This window comes from Atractosteus spatula, chromosome 5, assembly GCF_055471065.1.
Source record: "Atractosteus spatula isolate fAtrSpa1 chromosome 5, fAtrSpa1.hap1, whole genome shotgun sequence".
NCBI lineage: Eukaryota > Metazoa > Chordata > Actinopteri > Semionotiformes > Lepisosteidae > Atractosteus > Atractosteus spatula.
The window spans coordinates 9,628,624-9,652,950 of NC_142710.1; the positions used below are offsets into that span (position 1 = coordinate 9,628,624).

Here is a 24,327-nt window from a genome sequence, read left to right on the forward strand (position 1 = left end):
TGTGGGGGGAAGGTACACTCTACCTCACCCAGAGACGCTCCACTCCTCCAGGTGCTGACGTTCCTTGGCATCACACTTCATCACCATTGAACCTGGCAAAGGAACCAGCACACAGCCCCCCTGTCCAGCACCTGTGAGCCCCTTCTGTTCTCAAGCACCCCTCACTTGCAGAGCCCACAGGCCTGTAAACCTGCCTCATCATCACTAGAGACAAGATCTCTCTACTGGAGCTCTCACACGCTCTCCTTCCAGACTGGACTCTGGACAAATCCCTTTTCTCCCAAGAGGTCTTATTTAGTCAGGAGGAGGCTAATTCTACACACCTCCTATCCTGACAGCTCCTTTCCCTCAACTGGGACCTCACTCCTCATAGACAGGTAATCAGGAGCTGAACTCCTCAGTGAGGCTCCTTTAAGAGAGAGAGGAGCCACATCCTGCAGCCTGTGGACAAGAGGAGCTGGGCTTCAGCTTGATAAACCTCCTTTGCCTCACCTGGGATCTCACTCCCTCAAAAGGCCAAAGACTCCTTCAAACCAGCTCTGCCTCATTCCACAGATTTTTCCAGTTAACAAGCAGTCATCCTGGTACATGACCACATCACAGGGCCTAACGCCCCCTCACAGGCAGGTAATCAGGAGCTGAACTTCTCCTTTAAGAGAGAGAAGAGCCACATCTTGCAGCCTGTGGACAAGAGGAGCTGGGCTTCAGCTACAGAAAAGTCCCAGAGCTCCTGTGTTCTTGAACACTGATCTGTGCTCGAGCTGCATGATCACAACAACACAGCCTGAAGCCACTGCCCAGTTTCCCAGAATCCTCCTGCCTCTCTGTAAGTGAAAGTGAAAATAGTCCTTTACTGCGATAAAGACGGTGTCAGAAGTAAAGTGAGCAGGTCGCTTTTCAAATCTAATCAGAAAAAGGCATCAGACAATCTCATTTTCTTTCTGAACAATAGAAAGTGGAGCTCAGACCGGTATGATCAGAGTATCCAGCCTGTAAGTATCCTGTCATTCTCACACCAGTTAACAGCACAGTGTACTGTAGGGTGAGGCCTGTTCTGTAGCAGTCAGACCGTACAGATATTCACACGACAGATTAAGTATTAATGTGTATCTGAAGGTGTATAATATCACAGTTTTCACTGTATTTTCTATGTAAATATTAATGTGAATCTGAAGGTCTAGATATCACTGTTTTCACTGGATTTTCACTGTATTGGATCTAACAGGCAAACAGCAAATTTCATTGCTCCTGCTGAAGGTTTTTCTTTCACTTTGTGTTTCCTGTAGTTGAATGGCATTTCTCTCCGCTTTTAGAACAACATCTCTGAACACTGCAAAGACAAAAAACTTCGGTCTGAATCTGGATTGTAATTAAAACTGTAAACATACTGTTAATATAAAAACAGGTGAGTATAAATCTGCTTTGTTATTGTTGAGCTGTGTAAGAAGACAAGAAACATATTTCTGAACCTTGTAGGTTTAATTTAGTAAAATGTGCTTAGTACTGCAGAGATCAATGACAATGTATGTGTAGAAAAAGGTGAGTGTGAATCTGGTCATTGTCCATCTGTAAATGGAGACAGGAAACCCTGCTCTATTTCACACATTGTATTGTAAAATAAAGTGCTGTTCCTTTCTTTATAGTGCATGGGTAGAGTCAGAGTAGTAGCTGCTGTGTGCTGGAGTGACAGTGAGATCAGTCAGGTACAGCAGTGTGTGAGTGAACAGTGAGGTCAGGACTGAAGCTGCTGTGTGCTGGAGTGACAGTGAGATCAGTCAGGTACAGCAGTGTGTGAGTGAACAGTGAGGTCAGGACTGAAGCTGCTGTGTGCTGGAGTGACAGTGAGATCAGTCAGGTACAGCAGTGTGTGAGTGAACAGTCAGGTCAGGACTGAAGCTGCTGTGTGCAGGAGTGACAGTGAGATCAGTCAGGTACAGCAGTGTGTGAGTGAACAGTGAGGTCAGGACTGAAGCTGCTGTGTGCTGGAGTGACAGTGAGATCAGTCAGGTACAGCAGTGTGTGAGTGAACAGTCAGGTCAGGACTGAAGCTGCTGTGTGCTGGAGTGACAGTGAGATCAGTCAGGTACAGCAGTGTGTGAGTGAACAGTCAGGTCAGGACTGAAGCTGCTGTGTGCTGGAGTGACAGTGAGATCAGTCAGGTACAGCAGTGTGTGAGTGAACAGTCAGGTCAGGACTAAGATTGAGAGGAACTTTCTTACTGCAAGAAGTACTTTTGCTCTGGATATAGATTTCAGTGAAAAAGTCTGCAAGATCAGTGCTTCTTTTAATGGGAATATGGCACAGTGACAAGTCAGGGTGAGTGTCTGTTTCAGTAAAATGTACTACCTGTGTCTTTCTGTGACATTTCATCTCTGTTGGAGAATTTCTTTATTTCAGATCTGAAGTGTAACTCATAAGTGTGTTTTTTTCTTACTTCAGAGTGTTTCTTTGTTTCAGAGATGGAGTCTGACCAGTCACAGTGGCTCTTTTTGACTCTGCTATTTCTCCACCAGTCCTGTGTCTCAGGATCAGGTACAGAGAGACTCTTATTGGTGTTTTAATCAATAACCTGACCAGAGCTCTGATTTCACACTGATGACTGAAAAATTCAGTAGTTTCCAAGAATCAAATTTCTGAAGCTGATAACATAAAGATTGTAACATTTATCTGACCTGACTGTTGTCTAGATTAGATCTACACAATACAAATGGATATTCTGTCTCTGGGAATGATTTTCATCACATTCTTGAGTTGACCCAGCAAAGACAAGAGTGATAAGAGCAAGACAAGGGTTGTGCAGACCTAGTGGACAAATTGCTAAAAACATTCAACTGAATGCAGTTAAACTTTTTGGTGAAGGAAGGAGACAAAACTCTTCTGAACTGAGTAATTCCAAGGAATTCAGTGATGGCAGGAGGAGCAGATGTTTTATCTGCTCCAGTTTTTTTAAATAGAGATCACAGAAGATAAGAATCTTGACACACTGGGAACAGTGAGGTTCAGTACAAGAGCAGACAGAGGCTGCAGTGAGCTTTTCTGGCTTGAAAGGGGCAAGTAGAGTGAATGAGGAGACAGACCAGATTCATGTCTGCACCTTGTTTAATGTGCTCCTGCAGTAAGAGGGGTACAGGAGGCAGGAAGAGCATCAAGACATGTAGGGAGTGTAGGGAGAGGAATTCCAGAGTCCTTGGAACGAGGAGCTGTGATTGTGGAGCAAGGGAATATGAGTCTTGAGGGAACTGGAAAATCTGGACTACCATTAAGCTGTGTGGGACTTCAGGGGACAGAGAAGATATGGTTGGATGCCTGCTTAATGTTCTACAGGTAGGACACCAGATGGACCGGAGAGGTGGCATCAGGAGCTGCAGCTGCTAAACAGAGAAATCTGAATATATTGAACATGGTAGAATATACAGGAATGAACCAGACAGAATGTCAGGGGTAGAGGCAGGAGGGCAAGAGCAGGAAAAGGAGGAGTTAGGTTATAATATGGGGAAGACAGCTGAGAAGGAATGGTGCCGTGACTGGATTATAGCAGACAGAGGGAAGGATTTGTGACACTGAAGGCAGGCGGCTGCAGGAAGACACCACTGGATCAGGGTTCCAGATTCCTGGATTCAGATTCTTTCATTTTTTAGGTGATGCCCCAGTCTTGATCTCAAGACCCCTAAACTAGGTCAATCAGCTGCACTGGAGCCCCATGTGACCTGACTGACTAAGTCAGCAGCAGCACTGGGAGGTATTAACACATCACCAGGACACACAGTGGAGACACAGACTCTGAACTTTCACATCTGAGCCTGGTGCTGTGAAAGTGCAGGACAGTGATGAGCACTGATGGGCTGAACAGCCTGTTCTTGTCATCAGCCTTTCTTCTGCTCATGATGGTGTGTGTCAGTCTGGGATCAATGTCCTCCACTGAGTCACTCTGTCATCAGACCCCTGAGCACCTGTGGGATGAGCTGACAGACTCAGAGACAGTGTCAATCATGGCCAAGTCACACTGCTGACCTGAGAGCTGCTTTACACTCTCTGCCAGTCTGTGCCTCAGTGTGTGAGCTAATGTTGGCTACATCAGGTACTCATCACTTACAGAGACAGTCCTGGAGTGACCCAAACCACACAGGACATTACAACATATCAGAAGTGTGTTTGGGGAAGATGGAAAGATGTTACAGCCAACACTTGTAGAAGGAGCCTGACTGGATCTTGCCTGTTGTTTATCAGATGTATTAATCAACAGCTTAATCTGGGTTCTGTATGTGAAGTGTTTCACTATATAAAGGACCAGAGAGCAGAGAGACAGACACAGAAAAAGAGCCTGATTTAACCCCCTACTGTCACTGCAGAGTAACAGACCCTCAGTGAACACAGTCACAGCTCTTCTATCAGGGAGTGAAGGTGAGGATCTGAGTGTCCTGGGTGAGAGATCCAGACCCCAGTTTGGGAAACACTGGTGTGAAGAAGAGGAGCAAATGGTGAGATGAGACTCACTGATCTTCAGTGCTCCTCAGTCACATGTGGGTCTGAATCAGTGATGGGCTGTTTGTAGAAAACACTGTGTCACTGAGCTGCTCTGCTTTATTCTGCCAGTGATGATCTACAGTTTGTCTCAGAGTGTTTCTCTGTGTTGAGGTTGAAGACTCATGTCAGCTGTGCTCTTTCTCTTTCAGAGAGGTTTGAGGTTCGAGGTCCAGCTGTTCCTGTGATTGTTTTCCCTGGTGAAGACGCTGTCCTGCCCTGTTACCTCTCACCAGACATCAGTGCTGAGGACCTAGAGATCAGGTGGTTTAGAAAGGATAACTTTGACCTTGTGTGTTTGTATAAATCAGGCCAGTATAACCGTGTGAGTCCAGCCTACAGGGACAGGGCTGGTCTATTCCCAGAGGAGCTCCACAGAGGCAATGTGTCTTTAACACTGAGAGATGTGAGACGGTCTGACCATGGACAGTACACATGCATGGTGGGGTCTGAACAGATGGACGATGACACTGTTATTGACCTGGGTGTGAGAGGTGAGTGTCTTTCGGTTCGGTTTTCTTTCAGTCAGTGTCAAAACAGCACTACACAACACAGTACAACACGACACTACACAACACAGTACAACACTTCCCAGTCTGCACAGGCAGGGACATTAGAGAGCACTGAGGTTCCTGTGTTGTGATGTCAGTTCAGTCCTCACATTAGCACACTTGGGGTCAATTGCAATTAACTTTGGGATTTAGCTGTGCACTAAGTTGCAGGCTAGTTAATACAGTACTATCTGGAGATCATCTCCAGCTCTGAGCTCAATCTCAATGAACAAGCTTGTGAAACAAAGTTGAAGTTGTGCTTAGTGCTGTGTGAAAGGCTCAGCATTGTTGTTGATCTAATCAGCATGAATAAGAACATATCAATTAATCTAATCAGCAAGTGAATATTTAGGCCATGTTGATGTGGAATTATTACTTTGTCTTTCTCATGTTTATATATAACTGAATTTACCCTGACAGCTTAATGCAATTAATTTATGACCTGCATCATGCTAAAATATACATGATGAGAGAAAGAAGGAGAGCAGCTGAACTTGTGCTTGTGCTTGTGCTTGGTGCGGTGCTGAGGACTCAACATTGTTGTTTTTCTAATTAACATGCAGGGACACCAAATCAGAACATTTCAATTAATCTGATCAGTAAATTAATATGTAGACCACACGAATAAATAATAATTAGTCTGTCTCATGTTTATATATATATAACTGCATGTCCCTGTCGACTATTTTATGACCTGCATCATGCTAAAATAATTCTAATGCAATGCATCATGACACCCGAAGAAGACGCCATAGCCGAAACGTTGTGTTTCTTCTCTTTTCAGCTGGAATAAACCTTTACTTGTTACACAACAGAAACAAGTACAGCAGCTGCGGGTTTGAGGCTGACCATGAATCGTATTATAACTGCTTCCATTTCTGTTGATAAATGATACAGATTCGTACTAAGATCCTACAGACGAATAAGCAAACACATCACTGTTGGAGAAAAAGGTTCGCTGTGAGAAACGCAGAGAGTTTATTGTGTATGCATACAGGAATGACATGCTCACAAAGTAGCAGTGCGATCCCAAGGTATGAGTCGAAGAACTGTGGTTTATATGCAAGAGTAAGCACAAAAGACGAAAGTAATTCCCGATACGTTTTCCCCTATTGACATATTTCTACATTAAAGGAGAATTCCTGTGAAAGCGGACAGTTTGTTCAGAGCTTCTGGGAGTGCTTAACCCTTTTCCTTCACTGTTTTGGTTATATTTATAGGCTACATTTGTGTCTGCAATACTATAAATTTTCAGGGCTGCATCTGTGGCTCTTCATCTAAGAGTTTTTAAATTGTGTTTGTGGATCTTTTGTGAGTTAGATACATAAGTTATAGGGGTGTCAAACACTGACTGGCAAAGGTATGTACTGCATATTTCTTACAGCGGATTAGCATATCATTACAAAAGCACTATCTAATGCCCAATAGTATCAGTAATTTTATTTCTTAAACAGAATTAGCATTAATATAAGCTGCTGGTGGTAGTGGATTTCATCTACAAGTAAAAAACAAATTTAAACTTAGGAGACTTCTGTAAGAGATCTTTTCCAGGTCGTTACAGTTTATTGTTGTTGACCTGTCCTTGTGTAAACCAGCGTTTTGCTCGCCTCTCACTGGGTCTGTGTACCAGTCCAGTAAGAGTCACACCGTCGCTGGGTCTGTGTACCAGTCCAGTGAGCGTCACACTGTCACTGGGTCTGTGTACCAGTCCAGTGAGAGTCACACTGTCACTGGGGCGTGTGTACCAGTCCAGTGAGAGTCACACTGTCACTGGGGCGTGTGTACCAGTCCAGTGAGAGTCACACTGTCACTGGGGCGTGTGTACCAGTCCAGTGAGAGTCACACTGTCGCTGGGTCTGTGTACCAGTCCAGTGAGAGTCACACTGTCGCTGGGTCTGTGTACCAGTCCAGTGAGAGTCACACCGTCGCTGGGTCTGTGTACCAGTCCAGTAAGAGTCACACTGTCACTGGGGAGTGTGTACCAGTCCAGTAAGAGTCACACTGTCACTGGGGCGTGTGTACCAGTCCAGGTAGAGTCACACTGTCGTTGGGTCTGTGTACCAGTCCAGTAAGAGTCACACTGTCACTGGGGCGTGTGTACCAGTCCAGTGAGAGTCACACCGTCGCTGGGTCTGTGTACCAGTCCAGTAAGAGTCACACTGTCACTGGGGCGTGTGTAGTCTAACACAGCCTGGCTCTCGACTGGATGAGCCTCCTGTTCGTCTCCAACACCTTCCACACCTTCCAGCTGTTTCACCAGAATTATTACTGGATCACAGCCGAAGAACTGTCTTTTAAAAGGATGCCAATAAGAGTTTTTTCTTTATCATTCTTTTACATTTGCCAAAATCTCTGTCCCCCCAATTCCTCATTATCCCTGTTTTCCCATGAAAGCTACAAGTGTAGAGTCCCATCACTATAAAATACAATAACTCTGTTATACCGATGTGAGATGTGAGGGCGCACATTTAAGATTTACACCCCATCTAAATATGTATTTCAGTTCTCTTCACTGTCCAGGATATCTGGTAATTTACTTTTTGGCTAAAGACTCCATTTACAGCTACAAATAAATATAAACATTATGGCTCCTAACTAATAAATGACACGTATTAATAAATGTATGTATTATAATAACTGCTTTATGAATACGTGTGGTGTGACTGGAAAGCAATTTTAGTTAAATATTACAATAATTTTCCAAGAGTGAAATCCATTCCATAGTGACAGTATTATTTCCACTGCTGTATATTTGGGAATGTTCTAATGTGATCCAGTGATCCAGTGTTACAGTCTTATTTCAGCGGTCAGTTGGTCTGAAGGAGGAGCAGTAGTTTGTAGAAGCTGCATGTTAAACTGGGGCTGAACTCCAGTTAGTTACTGCTTCCAGTCTGTTGTAATTGACCCCCAGTGTCTCGGCTCCTGTCAGATCCCACAGGAGCAGCAAAATTTCACATCACCTCTGTGTCTCATCATCAACACAACACAGCTGAGCACGGCACTACACAACAACACTACATGACAACACAGAACACTACACATCACAGTAGAACTCAACTCAGTGTCATACAGCAACACCAACTCAACACCACGAAGTGCAATACAACTCAACACTGTTTCAGCGCGGCTTGGTGATGCGGACTGACAGGGACCCAGATGCAGGGACTCGGGGATCCTCAGCAGCTGGCGGAGAAAGAGCTGGAGACTCACCAGAGACAGCCGGACAGGAACAGGGATGAGACTGGGATATAGCAGACTGAGGAAAGGATTAGAGAAACTGAAAGCAGGCGGCTGTGGGAAGATCAGGGCTTGAATGCAACAAGAGTTCAGAAAGATCAGGTTCCATGTCTCAGATCTCGGGTCTCAGGTTACAGATTTTTGATTTCATATTTCAGGTCTTGGCTCCCAGGTAACAGGACTCAGGTCTCAGATTTTAGATGTCATGTTTCAGGTGTCAGGTGTCAGGTGTCGGTTCTCAGGACTCAGATCAGGTTTCAGGTTCCAGGTTCCACATCTCAGGTTTCAGAATATTTCAGGTTCACAGGACTTCAGGTGTTTTTCAGAGCAGAGGAAGGGTGAAGCACTTCCTGAAAAAAGCACAGAATGTCAGAGCAGCAATCGAGTAGCGCAGACAGTGTTAAATAGATGAGATCAACAGGATGATTGAGTGGACTGGTTGGAGGATTGGAGGACTGTACCGACAATTTGAATGCAATTGTGTGTGAGAATGTTACTGTGTCCCGGGACAACTGAGCTACCAGTCACCCGTGCATAAAAATCACAACTCAAAACAGCACAACATTGCATATCACAATCCAGTACACTGCATAGTGCTTTGCAACAAAACACACATCTAAACTACCAACTGTACAGAACACTACACTGAGAGTACACATCACTCAGAAAATCAAGTCTTGCTCCAGTCTTGTGTCACTGTGACACTGATCCCCCTCTCTACACACAGACAACACTGATATTTCAACTCTTCAGTTCATTTGTTGGTAAATCAGCTGTATTCTGAATGGTGAAACTACATTTGGAAGTTTAAATCCTGACTAAGAAACAACTTTAAACTCTTGATCCTAAACATGTCTATAATTTCTATCTACATTTTCTTATATAATGTCTATAAGCAAAGCATGAATACAACTGCATTTACTCCAGTGTACTTTCATCAGCTGTGAAACGTCTCCTGTTGTGTTGAACCCACAGCCCTGGGCTCCCAGCCCTCAGTGTCTCTCCACTCCCCTGGAGGAGATCAGGCCCAGCTGCTGTGCAGATCAGAGGGCTGGTTCCCTCAACCTGCAGTGATCTGGACAGACAGGGATGGAAACGAGGTGACATCACAGCCCCCCACAGTGGACACGGACAGTCAGGGGTTCCTCAGTGTCAGCAGCTACATCCCAGTCAAACAGGAGTCCAACATCTTCTCCTGCCTGGTGAGAAGCACACAGCCCAAGGCAGACTGGGAATCTCAGCTCCACATACCCAGTGAGTATTAAACATGAACACTGGAGCTCACCTGCAACACAGCTGAGGTATAACACACACCCAGGATATAACACACCTGGGACACTGAACACAACCTGCACGAGGAGCTTATTATCATCACTCAAGGCTTAATATTTACTCTGCTCTGTAATGCTCACCTAATTTGTATTCATGAATTCATGACAAGTGTTAAATGTTAAATCCATGCTAAAAAGAAAAAAAACACAAGTTTTTGGCTGTGGAGACTTCTTCAGGTGTGAGAGAGAGAAAATTGAAATGATTTCCTGATTTCCTGAAAATCAGGATTTACTGAAATTTCCTGAAATTATTTTCCTCTCCCTCCCACAGCCAGTTAAATGAGGTTTTTCCTCCCCCCAGTGCTGTGCAGCTCTTTTTTGGGCATCAGAAGCCGCCCTTGTCACGCCCTGTCCTCCTAGAGGGCGCTCTGCTTCTGTCCTGTTCCTAGTTCCCTGTGATTATTCATGTCTTCCTGGTGTGTCTTGTTGTGTAGCCTATTTACTTCCTGCTTCTGCTCTGCTCCTCGCTCAGCAGTGAGGGTACGGATGTCCTGAGACCCGCCTAGCACCAGGTCACTCCTGTCCATGACCTGAGGGCACAGGTTTCTATTCTGATGTCGTCTGACCCCTGAGCCTGGGCTAACCCCTGTGTTGCCCCTTTTACCGCTAGGCATAGGGTCTCTACTGCTCACCTTGTCATTCCACGGCATGCCCTTCCGACATCCGTGACACTACCTTCATGAAAGTATTAGATGTGTCTAAGTGTTTATTTATTAAGTGTTAATTTATCCTGAACATTTAAGATTTAAACTAATTAAATCTGTTTGCTGTTTCTACAGCCTGTTAACCTGACAATAAGGTGATAATTCATTAAAATGACATTCTATAGTCACTGTCAGTGCTGTACCTTCCTGTTTTTACACACAGAGACTTCATGGTTGTTAAAAACTGTTTGAATTCTGGAGGTGGCCATCTACAATGCACAAGGAGTCAGTAGATTTACTGCATCAGTCACTGCGGTGTCACAGACTCCAGCATGGGATCGCCTTTTTATTTTTCTAATGATCTGATGCAGGACTGCATTACTCTGTATAACTTCCAGGTGGCGCAGTGGATCCTTACAGTCCTGCAGTTGCTCGTGATTGTCAGACAAAGCAGTACAGTAAATGCTTATTAGTCTATTAGTGCTTTCTGCGAAAATACTGTATACTGTATTCATACTGTCTACAAACTGTACTAGAGAAAAACAGTTCAATTAAATAACATGATTTTGAAAAACTCCAAATAAGATACTGTATAGCACTAATCGAATTATATATATATTCGATAGTAACAGAATTATATAGATTTATCAATAATTGTGTATAAATAGTAATTAGAAAGCAGATCATTTGATTTGGTAGTGTTGAAATAGTGGCTTCAAAAACATACAATATTTAAAAGAAAAAAAACATGCAATAGCAAAAAAGTTTGGATTTGAATGATTTTGTCATTGCATGCATTGTAGCTCACACAATTCTGCACCGTAGTTATATCAATATATTTAAATTGCAATTTACCATAATATTGTTGAAGTACATTATGCACCACTATGGAAGCCCGTTTCCGCCAGGGAGTAAAAAAAAATGAGCTATGGTATCTCGCAATTGCTACTTAGTATCTCAGTATTCCAACTTAGTATCTCAGCATTGTGACTTAAAAATTCAGAATTATGATTTTATATCTCGCAATTGCGACTTCGAAATAGCCCACATTTCACTGTCTGTCCTTTTGTCATTCTAGGGCTTGTGCCCTCGCTGCTCCCACCCTACTTCGTGCCTCACTGCATGGGCTCGAACCCGGGTCTTGCCAGCTGAGCTAAAGAACACTTTCTTTAGCCCCAGTAGCCAGCATCCCTGTTATGCTCAACCAGATCGTACAGCCTGTATGATGGCAGGTCCGTTACACTATATTCATGAATCGTACAGGATCATGGGATCTATAAGCCTGAAGACTTGTCCTGTACAGTGCCCTGATAAAAATCAAATTAATTACACTAATTTTTATAGAATCCCATTTCTGCCAGTGAGGCTTCCATAGTACCTGGATGGAATAGTGCACGGTGGGCTTTTTTTAAAAAGCTTTTATTTAAACACCAGAAATACAATAAAGGAGACAGAATATGAAAAAAAGATACAGAAATAGACACTTCACATCCAGAGGAATTCACAATTATATAACCTGAAACTTATACTTTTTACATATTTCCATTGTATGTCCTTTTTTACTTCAAAAAGAAGGTCTTCTTTAGCTCAGCTGGCAAGACCTGGGTTCGAGCCCATGCAGTGAGGCACGAAGTAGGGTGGGAGCGACGAGGGACACAAGCCCTGGAACCTGAATCCGTTACAATAACAAAAGGACAGACGATGAAATATGGGCTATTTCGAAGTCACAAATGTGAGATTAAAAGTCGCAATTGTAAGATATAAAGTCGTAATTCTGAGATACTAAGTCGCAATTGCGAGATACCATAGTGTGTTTTTTTCTACTCCCTGGTGGAAACGGGCTTCCATACACCACTGATAAGCCTTTTATATCATTTTAATTATTGCTTGTAAAACAGTGGGGTGAATATTGGCATCTAGATGATCTATTCTAGGCAATGTAGATGAAAGGAAGCAACATTGTAGATGATGTGGACATCAGTGGACATTCACTGAATACTTTTCCATGAATATGTTTTTTTCCAAAACAAATTCTGTACAGCCACATTACATTTTAAATGGTAGTTAGGCTATGTATTTTATATGTTTTTGTAACATATAAAATCTAATATATTTTCCTGAAATACGATAATCAAATCATATTACAGTAGATTGATGCAATTGTTTTGGGACCTGACAGATTGCAAATTTATTAGATTCAATAATGTTTTCTTACAATTTGTGTCTGACTGACTCAGTTTTGTAATTGTATTACTGAACTGTGCACTGTACTGTCCAGGCAGCCAACAGTCTCTGAAGAAAACTTGGAGAAAGCCAGCAGCAAATTATCACATCCTAAAGCTGACTTAGGTCCCAAAATCCAGCGCTGATTGTAATAATAATCGAAGTAGTGTGGGAATGCTAACCCTAACCCTAGCTGGCGTGTCAACCGAGCAGTTCCTCAATCTGTCTCTGAAGCCCTTCAGTCTTCAGATTTTGAAATGTTCAACAAACCAAAAAGTATGAGTGTGAAACATTTAAACCATTGATAAAATCCTTTGCAAATTCAATAGATATAGATTGAAATTCAAATTCAAATCCAAATGTTTTTTTTCTTTCATTTACTGTATGTTAGATTTCATTAGCACCTAACACAAGAGCTTCTGTGGGATAATATTCCTGTCCTCTTTTCCAGGAGACTATTTCCCTGCTCCCTCTGGATGGATGGTGGCTCTCTTCCTAACAGCAGCTGTTGCTGTAGCAGCATCAGTACTTCTGGTGATCCAGTGGAGAAGAATGGACAGTATGTGCTCATTATAGATGCTGTATGTGTGTGTTAGGTTCGGTTTTAAATCCCACTATATGACAATGTATGAGCAGCACAAGACACCAAACTCTGATAACAGGACTCAGTGTGCGGACACCATGTCTAGAACTGTAGACCCCAGGAGATCATCTTCTCAGAAAGGGCTGTGCTGGGAGATCTACAGTATTCCTATCAGTCAGAGCCAGTACCGGCCCACAACAGCCATCCTAGCAGTTACAGAACCAGCCTCTCTAGTGTTAAAGCAGCTCTCTGTCTTCAGGTGAGTCTCACTGTGAGCTTTTATATAGTGGGGGTGAGTCAGTCTAAACGTTGTCAGAAGTTGTTTCATCAGCATCTATGGACAACAGTGAACATCTGAACTTTTCAGCTGTGTGGAAACTCACAGCAGCCCAGCATATCCAGAATCTTCCTGCTGGGCTCCATAATTTCTCTTACCCCTTGGAGAAGAGTGGGTTAGTGGTTATGTTGATTTCAGAACAGAACAGATTTCTGAACAGAGTGTGTTCAGTGTTCCTGTGGAAAAACTCTAACACTTGGCGAGATCCACTCTCTATATTTCAGCAGCTATATTGAGCACTTCGTGGAACTCAGCCACTGTTAATACAACTGATGTTCTCTTAGATACTATCCTTAAGAAATAATCTTTACTTGTAACATTGTAAATTGAATAATTCTCTTAATCCAAGTACACACATCTCACGAGCTGCACACACACTCATCCCAACCAGTGAGCCCAGTAGAGAAGATCCCTGCTGTGGTTTGCTCTCTCAGTGAACCCACTCTGGAAGCTCTGGAGAACCTCACTCAGCCTGTGCCAGAGAGAGCGAGAGACAGTGTGAGCTGAGGAGAGGAGCTGTTCCTCAGGACTGGGGCTCTTTCTGCTCAGTGACCTGTGTAGTACTGATCAGCTCTGAAGAGCTGTTAAGAGTGTGGCAGTGTTGCAGTGTTTCTGTTCCACATACTGAAGACAGAACTCTAGACTATGGTCAATACAGGACCTCTACTGTCTGGTTTTCAGAATGGAGAGACACTGCGGGAATCTGAATCATGTCACATTATTATATTATATTATAAATACCTGTGCCAGTGCAAAGGCCTGCATCAGTGTTACTGACTGTCTGTTTCTTACAGAGCAGGAGACACTATTGGCATCACAAGGTAAGTAAATTGTGCAATTTTAAGTCTTTATTGTAACCACTGTAATTTGAAATAACAGACTCTTTGAAGCACAGTAAGCCTAAGATTCAAGACAAGTCGACATTCAAAATGCAGTTTTGATTTTCTTTTAATGTTTTTTCATATATTTTTTGTCAATGTACAGAAGCATTTTTCTTTCAGTCCTTGGACTATTTTGTAGTTCAACGGGATTGTGTGAAATATTAGATTATTTTTCAATCTTGTTCCACACGCTAAACTATCCATTGAATGTCTTTATTATTTGCAGTGAACCCCTTACTTGAGAGAGAACTGGGTAAGTGTTCTATAGTCTGTGTGCTGTACTCTTAAAGCCAACAAGTGATCAATGTAGTTCTTAACTTCTCTGGTGTTTCATGTTTTTTAAAGCTCTAGCCTGATAATATGAAAAAAAAACTTTTCTCAGCCAAACTCTACTGTGTATAACTTTCCCAAGTACACCAAATACAGATGTAGTGGAGCTGGAATTCAGCTACATTAGAAGGTCTTCTGAATATTCATCCCCTTAAACACAACATTAAAGTTCAGTCACAGTCAAAACAGACACTGAGGATAAGAAGTACTGTGGGTACAGGTCATTCAGTCAGTGATAATGGTCACAGTGGGTACAGGTCACTCAGTCCGTGATACTGGTCACTGTGGGTACAGGTCACTCAGTCAGTGATACTGGACACTGTGGGTACAGGTCACTCAGTCAGTGATACTGGTCACTGTGGGTACAGGTCACTCAGTCAGTGATACTGGTCACTGTACAGGTCACTCAGTCAGTGATACTGGTCACTGTGAGTACAGGTCACTCAGTCAGTGATACTGGTCACTGTGGGTACAGGTCACTCAGTCAGTGATACTGGTCACTGTGGGTACAGGTCAGTCAGGCAGTGTGAGAGCTGTCAATACTCATTGCTATGGACAGCAGACTGTGTTTATTTCTTCTCTCTCTCAATGGCTCAAGCACCAGACTCCAGGGTGTCCTGTGATGTGTCTGTGTGTCTTATTGCCTTGTGCTGCTCAGTCTTATTGAGTGAGACTCCAGTCTTACAGCCACTGCTGCTCACACTCACTGACACTCTGATCACACTGCAGTGGAGACTGGGGATCCTGAAATGGACTGACTGCAGACTGTAGGATAAACTCTGCTATAATAACATGTTATAATAAGTAAGAAGCAATACTATTTAATACAACAAAGAACTACTTTCTCTCTCTGCAGATGCTTTGAAGCACATTCCTTATTCACGTATGTATATCATATGAAAAGCTGCTGACTGACAGTACTGACATCTTATTACCAGTGTGTGTCTGTGATTAACAGTGTCTGTATATGTGTTCCAGTGAATGACTGTGATTAACAGTGTCTGTATCTCTGTGTCCCAGTGTGTGTCTGTGATTAACAGTGTCTGTATCTCTGTGCTCCAGTGTGTGACTGTGATTAACAGTGTCTGTATCTCTGTGTTCCAGTGTGTGTCTGTGATTAACAGTGTCTGTATCTCTGTATTCCAGTGTGTGTCTGTGATTAACAGTGTCTGCGTCTCTGTGTTCCAGTGTGTGACTGTGATTAACAGTGTCTGTATCTCTGTGCTCCAGTGTGTGACTGTGATTAACAGTGTCTGTATCTCTGTGTTCCAGTGTGTGTCTGTGATTAACAGTGTCTGCGTCTCTGTGTTTCAGAATGGAGGTGGATCTGCAGTGCTGCAGGTAGGTCTGTCTGCTCTTGATAACAGAGGCACCTGTGGTATGAAGATATTAAGCTTGTTTTCCTTGGTTATTGCATTTAGTCTCAGAATCTTTTTGTTGTTTGAGACTATTGTTTTGGTGTGTACACTGAAGTAGATGTATTTCAGTCTTGTGTTTCTGTAACATCCTACATGAAATCTAACTGGGATTCTGTGAAGATCAATCCAAGCTTCAATACGTGTATTCTGTCTACAAAGTGTGTTTCAGTCTGATGGCCAGTAGTTATCTCTTACTCTGGGCTGAAAGTCTGGGGAACATTTTTCCCCAATGTGTTTCAGTCTAATGGGCAGTAGGAGTCTCTCCTGGAGGGACTGACAGTGTAGAAAACTAATTTTCCCTGAAGGCCATGTGCTCTGGTCTCTGCTCACTCCTGACTGAGGGTCTACAGGCTGAATGTGGCAGAGCCAGTGACCCTGGATTTGGGAATAACTGTGGGATATCAAGAGGAATCAGGTATAGAGCCAGTCTCATATCAAACAGCTGTCCAAATCCTATGGGAAAATAGTGTTACAGACTAGATAAAAATTATGGTGCAAGGTTCTCTTAACATAAATATATTTGTGCATGTGTAACCTTTATCTGTTTACAGGAAAGAAAAAAATAGAAAAAAATATCACCAATAATTTCTGAACTCTTCTGTCAACACACCTGACACTTCAGTCAGCAGCTTGTTGTCCTCTGTCTCTCTCTCTTACTCTGGGCTCTCCTGCAGCTTGTTGTCCTCTGTCTCTCTCTCTTACTCTGGGCTCTCCTGCAGCTTGTTGTCCTCTGTCTCTCTCTCTCTCTTACTCTGGGCTCTCCTGCAGCTTGTTGTCCTCTGTGTCTCTCTCTTACTCTGGGCTCTCCTGCAGCTTGTTGTCCACTGTCTCTCTCTCTCTTACTCTGGGCTCTCCTGCAGCTTGTTGTCCTCTGTCTCTCTCTCTCTTACTCTGGGCTCTCCTGCAGCTTGTTGTCCTCTGTGTCTCTCTCTCTCTTACTCTGGGTTTTAAAAAAATATCTTCCCATTCCATGTTTAAAAAACAGTTTCCTATCTGAAAATGACATAAACTAGATTTGACTCCCTGTAAACCAGTCCTGGTACCTGGGGGCAATTTTTGCTCCCTGTACCTGTTTAACTACCGTATGTCTCCTAACAGCAGTGCTATTTTTTCTGATTACCGTAAGTCTTGTAACTTACAAAAACTACTATAACAGTTGGGGATATTTAATTTGAATTAAGGGACTATTCCTAGGCCAAGAGTAATACAATATATAATGTATTTCCTGCCAAATAAGAAGTTCAGTTACTCACGTGCTCCTTTAGATTATTGTATTTCCAGAAAGAGAAGTGTGACGATATTCTTCTGTTGTTAAAGTCGATGCTGCTTTACACAGGACAATATTATTGCAGATATAATACCAGATATTCAAACAGTAGGCAGCATTGTTCACAAATTAACTACTGCATTCAAACACAATACTATCTCATCTAACCACAATAAATACTTTCTCTCTCTGGCACTATGGCTAAGGATCTGTGCCTGTGGTTGTAAGGTTGCTGGTTCAAATCCTGCAGCTGGCAGAGGAATCCTACTCTGTTGGGCCCCTGAGCAAGGCCCTGAACCCCAACTGCTCTAGGGGTGCTATACAATGGCTGACCCTGTTCTCTGACCCCAGGCTTCTCTCTCCTTGTCTGTTTGTCTCATGGAGAACAAGCTGGGGTCTGCGAAAAGACAAATTCCTACTTCAAGAAATTGTATATGGCAAATTAAGTGATCTTATAAAAAGCTTCTGTAAATTTCAGTTTCTCGTGCCAGCACTGTGAAAGGAAGGGGCACTAGACTTTTGAGCTGAGAATTGCCCTCCTCTCAGGACAGGGGGTAATTAATTCTGATCTCTCTTTACTGACAGTGTTTCAGTGACATGAAGTCAGTCAGTGTCTCTGTGGCCTGTTTTCCTCAGAGCAGCTCAGACATGTCAGAGTCAGGTGCTCATGGTTAGTTTAAGAGGGGTATTTACTGGGGCTGTAGGGCTCCTCTTACTGGCTAGGGGTAATAACTTTGGGGTCTTTCTCTTCTGCCCAGCTGGTGTTCTCACATGGTCCTGGTCATTAAGAGACCCAGTGGTGTGTTTCACTAAGAATGACACTGGAGTGTCAATATTGTTTCACTAGTCCAACCAGAGTGAGTGTGTACAGGAGTGATCTAGAGGGTGTCTGTGTTTCCAGACTGATAGACTCTCCTGTGGATTAAGTCAGTGTTTGACACTGTGTCCTGTTCTACACAGAACAAGTGTGAAATATCAGTGGAAGATGTTGTCATGTCGGCTTCACGGATCAGGCTGCGGTTTCCACTCTTGTCCAGGAGAGGGCGCCCTTCATCATCACAGAACTAATGCGGCTCCCTGTCTAGAAATGAGTCAGGTGTTTTTATAAATTCATGTAGGTGGCTGTGTCAGCCTCTCTAGGCACCAGGAGTCAAAAAGTAAGAGCTGATAAGAGTCTCTTTGATCGTCACTTGATTGACAGGCAGATCAGCGAAAGAGCGATTAAAACCCCCATTCGCTCTGAACATGTATAAGCCCCGCCCCCGTCTCTCAGTGGTCAGAGCTCACTGATTGACAGCTGGTGTCTCCTATCAGAGAGGAGGACAGTGAGCGCGAGCAGTCTGAAGTCAGTATGAGCGCCTCTGTTTCTCTCGTCTTTCTCTCCGGGTTTCTGGATGTGTTATTTCTGCTTTAAACTGAACACTTTGGATATTTCTTGGCATTTTCAAAGTAAGTATGGTGGGTTTTCTTATATTTCACAAGGTTTTGTTCTTTCCATTATATTTTTTTCTGTAAAAAATTAGCATTATGCAGGTTTTTATAAATTAATGTAGGTAGGTGCGTCAGCCTTTCTAGACTCCAGGAGTAAAGAAAAAAAAATAGGACCTGAGAGGAAACTCTTTGATTTTCACTAAATTGACAGGCAGACAAAGGGAGAGTATTTATTCAGTATTAAGAATTAAGAATTAAGAGTTAATACTGCTCCTACTGTCTCATATCAGAAATTATTATTATTATTTCTGTTTAATTTGAATACTTTAGATATTTCTTCACATGTTCAAAGTAAGTGTGAAGTCCTTTATTTCAGCAAGGTTTTGCTTTTTCCATTATATTTTTTTCTGTAAAAACGAGCAGTATACAGTCTTTGAATTCAGCACTTTTTTATTCTGCGTCGTCAGGAAAATGGTCTCAGAGAAGATGAACGAGCTGCTGAACTGGGATTTGAAATAAACCGGTTTAACAGACAGGCTGTCCAGTTTCTTACAGTATACAGGTCGCTGTGGTGGGTTGTGAAGTGTTTGAAAGCGAGTGGTCGGGCTGTAGTTTCTCCTGCAGTCCGGTCGGTCCTGTGTTTATTAATAATGTCGTTTAAAAACATGAAGTTTCATCGCTGTGAAAACAAGTGTTTAATGTTTGTAATTAGAGGATATTGGGATCACTCCCATGTGTAACACTAGTGAAACAGTGAAGAAGATGTCGTTTCTCTGGAAGGGAAGAGCAGTCATTAGTAACTGACTGGTGTTTCTCTCTTGGTGTGTTTGGGGACAAAGACATTTCACAGTCTGACGGAGTTGAGTTGGACTGTGATCGGCAGGAGCCTGTTGTGATGTTTGTGTTTTATTCCCCAGCTGCTGTGACTCTGGACCCTGATACAGCTCACTGTTGGCTCACCCTGTCTGAGGATGGGAAGAGAGTGAGACGGGGAGAGAGGAAGAGTCTCTCTGACAATCCTCACAGATTTGATCAAAGGCTCTGTGTCGTGAGCAGGGAGGCCTTCACCTCAGGGAGACACTACTGGGAGGTGGAGGTGAATGACCTGTGGAGAATCGGAGTGACCAGAGAGTCTGCAAAGAGGAAAGGGAGGTTCAGATTCTCTCCCCAGCAGGGTTACTGGTGTCTGGAGTGCCGGTCTGATATCTCTGCTCTCACTGACCCTGAGACCCGTCTCCCCCTCATTCTGCGGCCCAGGAAGCTGGGGGTGTGTGTGGATATTGAGGAGAAGAAGGTCTCCTTTTACACAGTGGAGTCCAGAGCTCATCTCTACACTTTCACTGACATGGTCTTCACTCAGGGGGAGAAGATCTATCCTGTCTTCTGGACCTGGGATTCAGATAAAGACCTTGAGCTGCTGCCTGCTGTCAGTGTGGAGATTAAACCCGTCACTGACTCATGAACACAGGCTGACTCTCTCCCAGCTCTCTGTCCACTGCTCACACTGGGAGACGGGTTTACTGACGGGCAGTGAGGTGAGGTCGGAAATATAGTAGGAATTGTAAATGATGACGATGTTGTATTTAAATGTTTTAAACGGGGGAAAATAACATGTACGAGAGAGGCAGATAGACCCCACTACCAGCCTGCTGTACTCCTGCCTTGTAAATATCTTTGGAAACCCTCCCGTGTGTTTTTTTTTATTTAAAATATGTCATAAATATAATAGTAATTGTAGAAATGATGATGTTGTGTCGTGTTTATATTAAATAAATAATTAAACAGGGGAAAATAACATGTACGAGAGAGGGCGAGATAACTCGCTACCAGCCTGCTGTACTCCTGACTTGTAAATATCTCTGGAAACCCTCCCGTGTTTTTTTTCTAATTTTAAGAAAATAAACTTTTAAAAATGAAATCCCGTGTGAGTCTTACCTGCGCGCGCCGGTGACCGTGAAGCTGCCAGAACGGGGAGGGACCCGCTGACGTCACCACAGCCAGGAGGAATAGGGACTGTGACGCAGACAGGAAGTGGCTCAGGGTGTTTATGGGAGTTGTAGTTTATAACCAGCGCTGCGTCTGTGAGCAGCTACAGCCAGTCTAATAGCCGGCTCCTCTTAGTCAGGGTCACATCAGCATGTTCAGTATTGTGTATTTTATGTTCTTATGGGGTTTATTGTGTGGAGCTTTGCTTAGTGTGAGGGAAGTTTTATGTGATCTCTGACCCAGGGGAAAGTGGACGCGCTGTGTCCGTTACTCTTTTTTCTGGTCTTTGGTTCCCAATGAAGTGTGATAATCGGCCAGTGAAGCTCTGTTTTCCTTCATATGAAGCCCAAAAGTTTATGGCAGCGGCGAGTTTTTTTCTTCAGGGACAGAAACTTGGGCTCCGTGTCAGTCTTGTCTTCCGTCGTGCCGTTTGGACATTTCATGTGGACGATTCTCTGTCCACAGAGGGACTGTGTCATGAGAGGTAGTTTTAACACACTCCCTTGTGCGCTGGTTAGTGTGGTAGTTGTGAGACGCTCCCTAGAGCAAGCGGGTTAGAAGATGGCGACAGACCTGCTGTTCAAGTAAGAAGTGAAGTTAAACTCATTCCTGGTGAGTTCAACTGTGTTTAATATATATAAACTAACCCGAAACACGAGAGACTGCACCGGGAGATTACTGCACTGCTTCGGCAGTTCATGTACTCAGCAGGATGAGCATCATTATCTGAGGGATTATTTTTGTAACTTTGGGATGTATATTTGTTTCCTTTCATTATTTTGTCCCTCTTTCTACCTTGGAACAAAACGTGCTACAATTCGCTCCTTTTTTTAATCCCAGCCGTGTTTAGTCCAGACTCTCAGAACAACCTGAGAAACGTCCAGTTCAGGACTCTCAGTACCGCCCTCTCCGACCGCATCTGAAATATTTCACTTTGTTCGCTTCGTGACGCAGCGCTGTACCGCGGGAAAACACTGTTGACAAAATGAATATCGAACTTCGAGCTGTTACATATTTTCTTAGAAATACATCTTATTATGCAAATAAATTAAACTTCTTGACTAAAATGTCTATATGACTAAAATGGCTGCTTTACTCAACTAAAAGTAAGACTTATTATAATTAAAATGTATGGAATATTGAAACTCGGGGATGCTTCAGATAACACGTCAGGGTTGTGAAGATGAAAGATCTCTCCAAGCCCCTAGTTTCTCATTTCACCTCAGACGGCCATGATCACACCGATCTCTCTGTCTGCATTCTCAAAGAAGGGTTTCTCAACCCCCACAGCAGAAAGACGTCAGAAACAAAAATGATCCTGAAATTTGATTAACCCCTTCTCCTTCTCTCAACGACAGACTGGTTTTCGTGTAATTTAATAATGTATATTTGTTTCCTTTCATTATTTTGTCCCTCTTTCTACCTTGGAACAAAACGTGCTGTAATCGTCTCTATTCTCACACGTCTCTCTCCCCCTCTCCACTTTGCAGCACCTCCTGAGTGGTCTCTCTGCCTCTCCCCTCTCCCCTCTCCCGCCTCCTGGCTGTTCTTCTCCTGCTACATTATCTCTGCAGTTTCCTTTCTCCTCTTTTCAGCAGGAATAAACCCTTCCTGGTTCCTTTGCAGCCTACGCATGCTGACACAGCTCCCTACCAGCTACAGGGAGATCAGTTACAGGGAAGAAACCTTCACTGGGTCCTTTGCAGCGTTTAAACTTGCTTTCTCCACGTTACAATTGTACAGTCATTAATGATGTCACGTCAGTCAAGGAAAAATTAGTCTTGACTTCTGCCTTTCGAAAAAGTACAGCCAGCCTTCTGCACCTGAACACCTCCATTGCGTCGAGCCTCTCTACCGAAACACTGTCTAATTTCTACATTTGCATTGTGATCCTAATGATCTGGAAGTTCATTTACAAATGTAAAAACTCCATCGAAGTCCCTTCCGCATTTGTGAAACTGGGGAAAGTCAGTTGAGAGACGGAACAAACTACAAACAGACCTGGACCACAAGATCAATAAAATCACTGCAGACAGGAGTGTGAATGCTTGGAGCTTTATTGAGTCTCAGTACAAGGGATCTCTTACAGCAGGCAGAGCAGAGCCAAGAGTCTCACCAGAGAGGACGGGAGACACAGTGAGAGAGGAGATCACAGAGAATCCCTCGGTAATAAGCACACACAACAGGACAGGAGACACAGTGAGAGAGGAGATCACAGAGAATCCCTCAGTAATAAACACACACAGCAGGACAGGAGACACATTGAGAGGGAGAGTAGATCACAGAGACTCCCTCAGTAATAAACACACACAACAGGACAGGAGACACAGTGAGAGGGAGAGTAGATCACAAAGACTCCCTCATTAATAAACACACAACAGGACAGGAGACACAGTGCTTCAAAAGTTTATCAATAATCTCTAAATAGAAAACAACATCAGAGGTCAGACACAAAATTGTTATTGACATTCTAAGTTAATTTTTAAACTCAACAAACTATATTTTATTCAAACTCATTCATCTTCAAATAAGTCTAAGATGTATACCCAAAGAGAGGAAGTTCAGGAAAATCATTTTCACCTTCCTGGTTTTCACAGAACTCTCAGAACTTCAACTCAGAAGTTCTTGTTGGTCTGTACTCAGCTCGTCAGAAGTTGTCTGGTGGTGTCTGTGGAACGTGGTCACATCGTATATATACACACACTGTTTCCTGCAGCTCAGGATGAGATGAGAGAAAGGTCTGCTGAGGTCCAGCATGAAGACGTTCCTCTCTACATCAGTGGTCTCAGTTCTCATGAAGATAACAGTGTGGTTTTTATTCTTCTCAATCCCCCAAACCAGAGGGCTGGTTCTCAGACACACACAAGGGCCACACGATTTTGAGAAGAATCTTGTTTGCATGGAAAATGTATTTGAGAGTTTAATGTCCCTGTGCTGAAGAACGGGTCTCAGTTCTCTCTGCCCAGTGTCACAGCTGGTTCTCCCATGAGTCTCAGTGTCAGGGTCAGCCAGTGTGTGAGGAGATGAACAGAGGAAACTCACACTCAAGATCACTGTGGAAGAGGGACCAGAGTGTTTTTCAGTTTTCTATTGGGATCCTGCAGTGATGTGACACCAGCTGTACAGTCCATTTCTGACTCACTACTTGAAATAGCCAAAGAGAATAAATAAAACCTTAAACATGGTCCTTCTTGTTTTCATGCACTCCTGAGGACTCCTGTCTCTCCTGTTGTCACACACACACACCTGAGGACTTCTGTCTCTCCTGTTGTCACACACACACACACCTGAGGACTCCTGTCTGTCCTGTTGTCACACAAACACAAGAGGACTCCTGTCTGTCCTGTTGTCACACACACACACCGGAGGGGAATTATCTGTTAATGCTTCTTCCTGTGGAAGTGTGTGCAGGTCAGCATCAGCCCCAGCTGTGTCAAGTATCTGAGCTGACCGGTGTTCCTGTGGTGTCCAGTACTGGTTAATAGAGCTATCAAGCTCAGGGCTGCCTGTCAATATCACTCACGCTACTGGAAACTGCCTAAGGACCTCAGTTATGAGCCTGAGTTTAGCCTGTTCTAGTTCAGCTG

General features: G+C 43.4%; 1 protein-coding gene across 2 annotated transcripts; it reads left to right on the forward strand.

Moving 5' to 3' along the window:
* Nucleotides 1-626: 626 nt before the first annotated feature.
* On the forward strand, nucleotides 627-20,672 carry LOC148834025 (butyrophilin subfamily 1 member A1-like). 2 transcript variants are annotated; one of them, XM_088916252.1, is made up of 11 exons: nucleotides 627-992; nucleotides 1,314-1,405; nucleotides 2,458-2,532; nucleotides 4,674-5,015; nucleotides 9,285-9,563; nucleotides 12,959-13,066; nucleotides 14,222-14,248; nucleotides 14,535-14,561; nucleotides 15,495-15,521; nucleotides 15,953-15,979; nucleotides 19,672-20,672. In XM_088916252.1, the coding sequence occupies exons 3-11, from the start codon at nucleotides 2,460-2,462 to the stop codon at nucleotides 20,214-20,216; spliced, it is 1,455 nt and encodes a 484-aa protein (XP_088772378.1). In that variant the 5' UTR covers nucleotides 627-992; nucleotides 1,314-1,405; nucleotides 2,458-2,459; the 3' UTR covers nucleotides 20,217-20,672. The 2 variants fall into 2 exon arrangements, with proteins under 2 accessions (XP_088772378.1, XP_088772376.1); XM_088916250.1 differs by lacking the exon at nucleotides 627-992 and having other exon boundaries at nucleotides 1,287-1,405.
* Nucleotides 20,673-24,327: the final 3,655 nt, after the last annotated feature.

Coding starts and splice junctions, on each gene's coding strand:
- LOC148834025 (XM_088916252.1), top strand. CDS start 2,460: ATGGAGTCTGACCAGTCACAGTGGCTCTTTTTGACTCTGCTATTTCTC. Junction 9,564..12,958: donor ATCTCAGCTCCACATACCCA/GTGAGTATTAAA, acceptor CCTCTTTTCCAG/GAGACTATTTCCCTGCTCCC. Junction 13,067..14,221: donor CCAGTGGAGAAGAATGGACA/GTATGTGCTCAT, acceptor TGTTTCTTACAG/AGCAGGAGACACTATTGGCA.